Here is a 10,000-nt window from a genome sequence, read left to right on the forward strand (position 1 = left end):
TCTCTCTCACAGACACACATGCATACACACATACCTGCACGTGTGTGTACCCAGATCCTCTCCACACACACACACACACACGCACACACACACACTTGCTTTTCCTGAATTGGAGCTAAATACCACCGATTGGTGCACTGCAGCCCAATGAGCCAATCCAGCATCCAGAGCTACAATGACTTCTGTCTAGAACACCTCCACATGTAATTAACCAGCTTGCCTGCAAGCACAGCAGCCATCATTTTTTACAGGGAAGAAAGAGAGAGAGAGAAAAAAGAAAAGAAACAAAAGCATCTGGAGGGCGAACAGGCAGATCCAATTAGCAGAAATATAAATTATGGCGGCGCCAACAACAGATGAATTATTATTATCGAGCGGAGAGGAGCTAGGGTGCAATCCAGAAGGCAAGGTCCCTCAATCTCCCGCTAGTAGCCATTAGGCTGACGTGTTTGGAGGCCATTGTTTTTGGATGTTGCCATTCAGATGGCATGCGCAATGCTAACACAGGGCGGCTCATTAAAAGCTACATACCAAGTCCTCAGATGCAGCTGGAGAGGGACAGCTCCACACATAACCAGATTAGCTAAGAGGTGTCAGTCAGTGGATAAAGAACAGAGTCGCCAGCTTCACTCGGATACTTCAATAGAGCTATGATATGTATTTTACACATACCACTTCACTAGCCAGAGGATCGAAACTGTCAGTCAGGCTTTGTGTTTTTGTGCTGTAGCATCTACTGTATACATTTCCATCCTTACAGTGCCTCTGTGTCAAGGTTAGAACTCTGAGAAGGTTAGAATAACTGAACCTTTTTCGTCTCTCAAGACTTCATAGCACCATTTCTGAATGTTCCAGTCCATAACACAATATTTACTTAGTGCAGAATTGAGGCAACATAACAAACGAACATAGCCACTGCCATCTGCAAATGTCATATTTGTAGAACGCCGATATCAGTCAACAAGGCCGATGTCGGCCGATACTGATGTCGGGCCGATATATCAGCGTGTCCCTCCACGTTCCCTTTTGTATCTTTTGGCACGACAAAATATCCCTGATGCCGAGTCCCTTGAAAAGCTGTCAATGTCAGCAACTCCACAGTCTTTGTGACCTTCATGTAGAAATGTGCTTGAGTCCACACAATGACAATCCTGACTGCAGGAACCCATCTGACCGTTTAACTAAGCCGTCTTTCGGTCGCTGCACACACTAGCGCTGTACCACGTCTTTAACTCTTCTTTACAACTCAATCATCTTCGAGACGTACAGTACATCATCTCATCTCAGCCAGCTGTAGCTTGGTTACTTTTGTAGGATAAATGTATAGAAAATGTATAAAAACAGGCATAGCTTAGCACAGAAGCGTAGCAGGCTGGCTTGATAGAATTATGGGGAAACCTCACAGACAGCAGGCCTAAAGAGGAGGAATGGAGGCGTAAATCCCAGGTGTCCGTGGGACTGGCAGAAGTAAGCAGCAGCAGCACAATGGCCTGTTAAATAGGGCTGTGGCAGACCCCTCCATTCTGCTAAAGTCTCCCCCACATGCTAGGCTGCTCAATCCGTCCGCACTGTTCTCTTTCTGTTCTTTTTTTCCTCTCCCTCTTTCTCCAGTCATCCTTCTGGGCGGCTTGCGCTCCCCTTTCTGCTCAGTAAGCTGCTATGAGAGGAGCAAAGTTTAGAGGGAACAATATGGCATTGTACATCATTCTGGGAGAGAGATTAACGGGGTGGTGGAGGACAGGGTCCTTGTGTAACGGGAGCCCAGATAAAGAATTAGCAAATGAAGCTCCCTTTTCCCTTTTCCCCTTCCTCTCTCCATCCGCCTCTTCTCTCTCTCTCTCTCTCTCTCTCTCTCTCTCTCTTCTGTGCTGGGGCCATAGTCATCCTTCATGGTAATTTGATTGAGAATGCTCGGCGCATACTACAAGACCTACACTCTCCGCCCTACAGGAGAGAGTCTTGTTCCCAGAAATAACAATTCATCTTCTGGATGCCTGCCTCAGCACATTCCATCGACTTTAGGATCATCATCGTTATTTTACATCAAAGCATTGTGGCTGCAGCGTGAGGGAGGCAAAAGCGGGGGAGAGAAGAAGACAGAAGAAAGTACAAAAAAAAAATGTGTCCCTAAAAAAAGAAAAAGGAAAGAGTGGGCGAATGAAAAGAGAAGTACTTAACTAACCAGGGCCATGTTCCCACACGGCAATTAATGTGCAGCAAGAAGAATGCCCCCCCCCCTCCACCTTCCACCCCCCACCCATGACTACACCACCCTGCCCACCAACCCCACCTTTCTCTGGAGAAACTGGAAACGCAGGATTGATGACAAAGCGCCACTCACATAACTCACCAGTTTCACTGCCTGACTTCAGAAGAGAGACAAAAGAGAGAGAAGAGAGAGAGAGAGAGAGAGAGAGAGTGGTACAGAAGAGGAGAGATGAATAGGAAGAGGATAGAAAGACAAGGAAAAAATAGAAGAGAAAGAAAGGATGAACGATGGAGGCCAGACAAAAAGAGAGAGAGAGCGAGAGAGAGAGAGAGAGAGAGAGAGTGGGAAACAGAGAGAGGAGAATGAGGGCGAGTGACAGATGAAGCCAGAGGAGAGGCGCCTGCGTGGGCCGGGCTTTGTGGCCACTGCCGCGGTAGCCATCTTACGCGTCTCCCGTGTCTGTTGTCTCGGCGGCGGAGAAGCGGAGCCGCGGCGAGAAATCACCTGCCATCCCGCCGGAGCTCGACGCTGCCGCACACACACACACACACACACACACACACACACACACACACACGCCATTCTCATCTGCCTGAGCTCTGGGCCGACCACCTGCCATGCCAAGATTCTGCCACGGCCCACAGACGGCACATAAATCAGGCCCGGAAAATAATTAGCCGTGCGCTCCCTGTGCTCTGCTCAGGGGCACGCCGCCGTCCCGAACGCTCCCGTGCACACCGCTCTATTTGTTTTCCTGGCTCCACGGCAACGCTGCCGCTCGCCGCCACTGAGCCGCACCGACTTTGATGCCCGTTCTCAACACCGTAGATGCCTGTTCATAGACTTCACCTCTTTTGTGTGTGTGTGTGTGTGTGTGTGTGTGTGTGTGTGTGTGTGAGGGGGGTGGGGTGGAGGCTACTTCCCAGTACTGCTAAGCAATAGTGTGTAAGAAACCGTGAATGTCTTTCGGTGCCTCTATGATGAGAGATCTTAGAAAGGGTGTTAGTGGTTCAAGGACAGCTTGGTTTGAAAAGAGAGCGAGTCAGGCGAAGCACACACACACACACACCACACACACACACACACACACACACACAGAACACACCCTGTCTCCAGCAATGTTGCGAGAGCAGAGTTTAATTTCAGCTGTTTTTCCGCCCATAATGAGGTGCAGAGCGCTGCTTATCTCCAACACCTCCTCCCTTGCTTTTTACCGCCTGGAAAGTCACTTTGTTCAATTACAGTGCAAATGCCTAAAAAACACCATCAGCACCGTCGCCACCTCCGCCCGCACTCCCCACCTCCACTCCACTCCCCGCCCGCCACCCACCCTCCTCCTGTCTCTAGTCAAAAGCCCGTGGTTTGGCATCAGCAAAACTGCCTTGCGTGGATACGAGCGAGCCAGAGAGCTCTGCGAAGCCGAACCCTCTCTCTCCGTCTCTGTCTCTGTCTCTCTCCAGGAGAAATGAGGCACGCCGGCGTGAGAGGGAGCTGAGGGTGGAGGCGCTGCTCTCTGCTCTCTGGCTCCAGCACTGCTCCACAGCCAGTCACATGGAAAGAGCTTTGGGCCCCGAGAGCCCCCCGCTGGGAGTGTTGTTTCACAATGACTTTGTGATACCTCTCAAGTGAAGATGGTAACAGAAACACACAGAGAGAGAGAGAGAGAGAGAGAGAGAGAGAGAGAGAGAGAGAGAGAGAGAGAGAGAACAACAACCACCAACGCAAGCATAATTTTGTCTTCAGAAACATTAGGAGAAGTGAAATACATCCAGATGAAATAGTAATGATCTCTGGAGCATGTCGGCCCGGGATAAGGCCCTGTGCTGGCCCTGTGCTGGCTCTGGCCTGCTCCTGAACTAGTGCAGCTCAGCACCGCATCAGAGCCAGAGCCACTCCGGAGGAGGTAGCTGCCTGTGCAACTCTCATCAATAACACACCAGCACAGAGAAACATGCAGCTCAACGTCAAGGCCAGGCAGAGGGAGACAGAGAGAGAGAGAGAGAGAGAGAGAGAGAGAGAGAGAATGAGAGAGGGGGAGAGAAAGAGGGAAAGGGAGAGAGAGAGGGTAAGAGAGAGAGGTAGAGAGAGAGAGAGAGAGCGAAAGAGAACAGATGCAGGACAACAAGCACTGCCCCTGTGATGTGATGAAGCAAGCACAAGTAGTGAGGTGTGTGTGTGTGTGTGTGTGTGTGTGTGTGTGTGACTGTGTGTGTACCTGCGTAGGGCACTGGGGCGTCCTTGTCCAGAGCCACCAGAGGGGGGTCCAGCAGGACCGTGTCCATGTTCTCCGTGATCACACCGTGGTAAGACGTCTCAATCCACGGCTTGTGTTTATTCACTGGAACAACAGAGAGGGAGGGGGAGGGGGAGGGGAGACAGGTAAGCAACATGAAAATCCCTTCATACAATCTCTCTGCTTGTACATGTCAGAAGCTTTAAATCAGCATGTTCATGTAGAGGTCCCGCACCCGCTCACCCGCTCCCGGAACATTCCCTCCCACTCCCGCCCGCTTCACTTATTCAGCTTTGCCTTCTGCCTCATGAAAGGACCACTTGACACACACAACCGCAAAAGACTGCCACAAGTCTGATTTCAAGTCTCTTGATTCTGAATGTAACACAGCTATGCTAGCTGGCATCCGTTCTTCAGAAAGACACTAACATCTTCCTCTGTCATGATTTGGAGTTTCCACAGCGGAGCAGTAGGAGAGAATTGAACCCACGTAGGCTCCAACAACAATATCCGTCAGCTAGGCTGCTTAGCTGTTTTTTTAATGCTACCAAACACAAAACGCAGCTCTACGTCTATACACTACTTTAATCATTTCTATATGCTATTTTAGGCATATATGATATGTGGGAGAGCAGTGAATCATCTGTTTCTCCTGAATATTTTGCACCTCTCATCCCGCCCGCTCCTGCATAGAGCTCTCCCAGCTCCCAGGGGACTCCGCCACGAGTGCAGACCTCATGCTATATACGCAAGGGATGTCTGACATAAAATGTGCCTGTTCATATATTTCAGACCCTTCACTTCATACAGCTGTGTACAACTCCATTAGAATGTTCCAATCAAATGAGAAATGTTCTCCAGTCAAAGAGCAACTGCACAGAGGCGAATCAGAGGTGCCTTGGAGACCAATCAGACAGCATAAATAACAGCCTCAAGGATAAGCACTTGTGCTGCAACCCACGTGACTCGGTACAATTAATGTTTTATTGCTTCTGTTTTACTGTGTTTTCTTTTGTGTGAGTGTGAGTGTGTGTATGTGCGTGTGTGCGTGTGTGTGTGCACGCGAGATTCACATATAGAATGGCTAAAAATGTCCAATCAATAAGAGCTGAGGAGCACATTCAGTAGGAGCTGTGATGTCCAGGAGGGGGTCTTCCTCGTCCCTCCACCCGTCAGCTCCATGGGGGGCAGTAGGAGCAGGCCCTCTTGCACCCGCTCTCACAAGTCCTTTATCCCCACAGGGTTGATGGGTGCTATGGCTGTTTACAAGAGAGAGTGCTAAATACAGTAACCTCTCTATCATTTACAACAGTGGCAGTTGCTCAGTTTGTGTGCGTGTGCACGTATGTGTGTGTGTTTGTGCGTTTGTGTGAGTGTGTGTGTGTGTGTGTGTGCGTGTGTGTGTGTGTGTGTGTGTGTGTGTGTGTGTGTGTGTGTGTGTGTGCGTGTGTGTGCGTGTGTGCCCTGGGTGTGGAAGATGGCCCTCCTGCTGCTGTTGGTGATTTTGCCTTTCAGCTCTGCTCATAACCACAGTCCCATTCCCCCCCCCACCCCCCCCCCCCCCACCCCTTCCCCCAGGCAGGGAAAATAACAAAACACATAACAAGCCACTGATCAATGGCCACAGCTGAGCTGAGGCAGGTGTGATCTGGACACACAACAGCGGAGTGGGCAGCAAAGGCCTCCATCGAACACCTCTGCGCCCGCCCCGCCCCCGCCGTGCCTGTTTGAAGCCTGGCCATAATCACAGCCTTACGCGCTGACTGGGAGAGCCGCACAGCCGCAATTTCACATGCGCTCCAAAACAGCAAGCAGCACGACTGTCGACAGCACGTGGTACATGTATAATTACAGATGCGACGACAGCAGCGTGCGCTGCTGAATTAGTCTATTGTGCTACGCGCTTTAGCGCTCTGCTATTTGGTGTTCTCGAAGCCGACAGTTTGATTGTCAACAGATTTCTGCCGTTGTTCACACATCTGTCTCGCTTTTTAAGTCCTCTGACTGCCAAGCACGTTCCGCCGACCTGTTGGAAAGAGTACTGATTCAGAGTCAGAAGAATACTCTCCCAGGCCACTCTCAATCACTCACTTTTTTTTTGCCGGAACCACTTTGTGGAGGAACTAAATAATGTGCTTTCCAGCACCCTGACTTTAAAAAGCTAGACAAGGAGTGAGCAACAGAGAACAGGAGGGCTGCTCAAAAGCAAAAGAAAAGAAGTGGCCTCTCAAAAGGCTTTATGACGTTTGGTTGAGGAGGTGTGTGCCACTCAGAAGTCACGCAGTTAAGTGCTTTTCTTGGGATTAGGCTGGCTGTGTAAGAGGGTCTGGGGAAAATAGCTGTGTTTTATTCTGAGGCAAACCTTCAAACAGATATTCAAAAATAATATTCAAAAGAGGCCAAGGCATGCTCTCAGCTTCCTTCTAACTGTAATAAAAAGGAAGCATGTTCCCTTTATGTTTGATGAAGTTTGCTGAATCTAGTGTGCCTGGATGTGAATTCACTCAAACAAGCAAACAAACAAAGCAAAAAAGCACAAACCTAACTTTAGCAACAACAAGAGAAGAAAATAAACAGAAACTGAAAGACCCAAATGTTCCTTTCAGTGCACACCAGCAGCTGACGAATCAGCTGCCCCAAGTCGCTCTCTCAAAGCCACCGAAAATGAAGAGGGAAAAAGCCGGAGGAAAAAAAAATAATAATCAGGCTGAGACTCACAGCAGGGACCCGAATGGACTTTTAGATTAGTGCTGGCCATTCAAACCGCACCGCAATAGCATGGTTCAACATGCACAGACGCAATTAATGACAGAAGAAATGAAACAATTTCACACCCTTCCCTTCCGAGGCAGTTCCCCGCGCCCAAATCGCTTCTAGAAAGTTCCTGGAAGCTTAGCGAGTGCGTCCTGATGACCCTGTAAATCCAGAGGGGACGGATTGTCCTCCTCTGAAGGCCCAGACGATGAGCACAGCTGCTCCTCTCCCAAACAGTGTCACCAGCAGACTAACACACACACACACACACACACACACACAGACAAACACACACACACACACACACACACAAATACACACAGATAAACACAAACACAACAGTACGTCACAAACACGATTGAGTCACCCCAGTCCCCTTTAAAGAAACACAAACATGCACACACACACACACACACACACACACACACACTGCCTTATCTCCCCTCATTTAGACAGACAGAAATCCTCTGACACCGCAGAGCGCAGAGCAGCGCAGCACGGCTCTTTGATGCATAAATACCCCAGTTAGCAGCATACGGCACTGGCACAGCAGAGGGTGCTGGGTAGGCAGCTGGGCGGGGAGGGGGGCAGCAGGGTGCGGTGGGGGGGTTGGGCTAGTCCTGAGGGACTGCAGGGGCAGGCAGGCAGGCTACAGCGGGCAGGCTACAGCGGGCAGGATGAAGCGGGCTGCCGCGTTGCCACATCCGTGCCACTTCATAATCAACACGGGTCCTAAAGACATCTCACTCAATAACCTCTTCTTGTAGCACCTCACATGATTCTGTGTGTGTGCCGTGTGCGTGTGCATGTGTGTGCGTGTGTGTGTGTGTGGACGTGTATATGATTATGTGTATCCCTTTCTGTACAAATATCACAGTCCTCATCACTGGAAAATATTCCACTTACAAAGGATTCACAGTACTGCATTTGCATGTGTGTGTGTGTGTGTGTCTATGCTCTATGTGTGTGTGTGTGTGGGAGAGAGAGAGACAGCTGAAGTGGTGCAGGGTAATGACAGCGTGCACAGGAGCACCTGCGTGGGGTGGCACAGGGGGTGTCCACCTGCTTTGCTGTTTGTTTGTGTGAGGAATATGAAAGGCCTTCCCCAGCACACGGCCCCGCTGGGTCAGCTAGCTCCTCCACCCAGCTGTTGGCTGAGACATATCAACTCATATGAACTCATCATCAACTCCTCACCACTTATACTCATATCTCCACATATCTGTATCTCTCTGTTCTTCTTTCAATGTCGTTCTCATGTCTCTCTTCAATCAAATTAAATTACATTTAATTCAAACTTGCTTCATTGGTATGATGGAGTGTTGCTAAAACACAAAAAAAACAGTAGAACAATACATTCATTTGTAATATGACATTGAGGGAGATCAAATGAACAGTGCATAAACAATACGACTACTATACTACTATTGCTGGTGCTGCTGGTGTTGCTGCTACTACTGCTGCTGATGATGACACTGATGATGATGATGATGATGATGATGATGAGGATACTACTATTAATAATAACAGTGGTAATTATTGTAATAATAATAATAATAATAATAATAATAATTATGTACTCTTGTTCTCTCTGTGTAAACATCTCTCCTCCTTTCATCTCATTCTCTTTCTCTATGTTTCTAGCTCTTCAGCTGTCACTCTCTCTCTCTCTCTCCTTCTCTCTCTCTCCATCTCTCCATCTCCTTTAACAAGGTTAGTAGTGTGGCAGAGAGCTGGGTGTCTCCCCTGTAAACCCCGACCTCTCAATCTTCCCCTGGGAGACGTCTGAAGCTATTATGCAGCATTAGTGTGTCCTGATGGAGGCTAATTCAATGTGAGGGGCTCTGCTTTCATCTTGCCTTGTCTGAGAGGCCCCCCACCTCTACTCACACACACCAAACCCCGACCTGCGCACGTACCTGCCCCGCCATGCCAGCCTTCATGCTGGATGTTTGGTATTAGTGCTTTGTTTCGGGTACCAAACATGAGGCATCGTCTATCACTTTGTCAAAGACCGCACGCCAAAAAACATTATGCTTGAAAAGCCATCAGTTAACTAGTACAGCCATTTTTGAAGTGCCACCCCATTTCCACATTTCTCTGTACCACTAGCTTGTGCTAGACTGCACAGAAAATGAGCAAGATAACACCTGATTAGATTGGGACAGGTGGGATCAGTATGTGTGTGCGCACACTCTCGCTCACTTGAAAGCGACAAGCAGACAAACATCCCCAGGTATGAGAACACGAGGAGACGCTGCTTTTAAAGCTCAATTATTTATGCAGCAGGGGATGTAATTATTACAACATTTCGGCTGGCTAATAAAAACCCTGTCCTGTGCGGGGAGGGAGACGAACACTAGCAAATCTATTCCGACCTTTTCTTGGCCTCCTATAATGAAAACCCCAGTCAGCATTCCGTCTGTAATTAAGCCTGCAGATAGGCTTCCGGAATTGATGGGGAATTTTAGAGCATTCCCCCGGAATGATGCAACATGCCATTAATTTCTGACCAGATGACACCATTATGGCAACATTCGGCTCGTAACATCTGTATTAACCGGAATTGCACTCATCCCCCCCGAGAGAGCAGGAGGAAAATGAGGGAGACAGAGAGAGAAAGGGAAAGAGAGAGAGAGAGACAGAGAATGAGAGAGAGATAGGGAAAGAAAAGAGAGACAGAGACAGAGACAGCGTGCTTATGCAGCGTACTTAATGCTTAAGCAAATGTTGTGCTTTAGCCAGGCATAGTTGTAATTGTCATGCTAATGACGTCCACAGAAAACGAGCTGAGAGGCCCAAAG

At 48.9% G+C, this 10,000-nt stretch overlaps 1 protein-coding gene across 1 annotated transcript in view; it reads right to left on the reverse strand.

Annotated features, from left to right (window-relative positions):
* The window catches only part of clstn2a (calsyntenin 2a), a 170,795-nt gene that overhangs the window by 114,703 nt on the left and 46,092 nt on the right, over positions 1-10,000 (reverse strand). The window contains exon 6 of the mRNA XM_062530630.1: positions 4,425-4,547. Within this exon, the coding sequence (XP_062386614.1) occupies positions 4,425-4,547 (123 nt within the window). The remainder of the gene's footprint in view (positions 1-4,424; positions 4,548-10,000) is intronic.

This window comes from Sardina pilchardus, chromosome 2 (genome assembly GCF_963854185.1).
Source record: "Sardina pilchardus chromosome 2, fSarPil1.1, whole genome shotgun sequence".
NCBI classification, from domain to species: Eukaryota; Metazoa; Chordata; class Actinopteri; order Clupeiformes; family Clupeidae; genus Sardina; species Sardina pilchardus.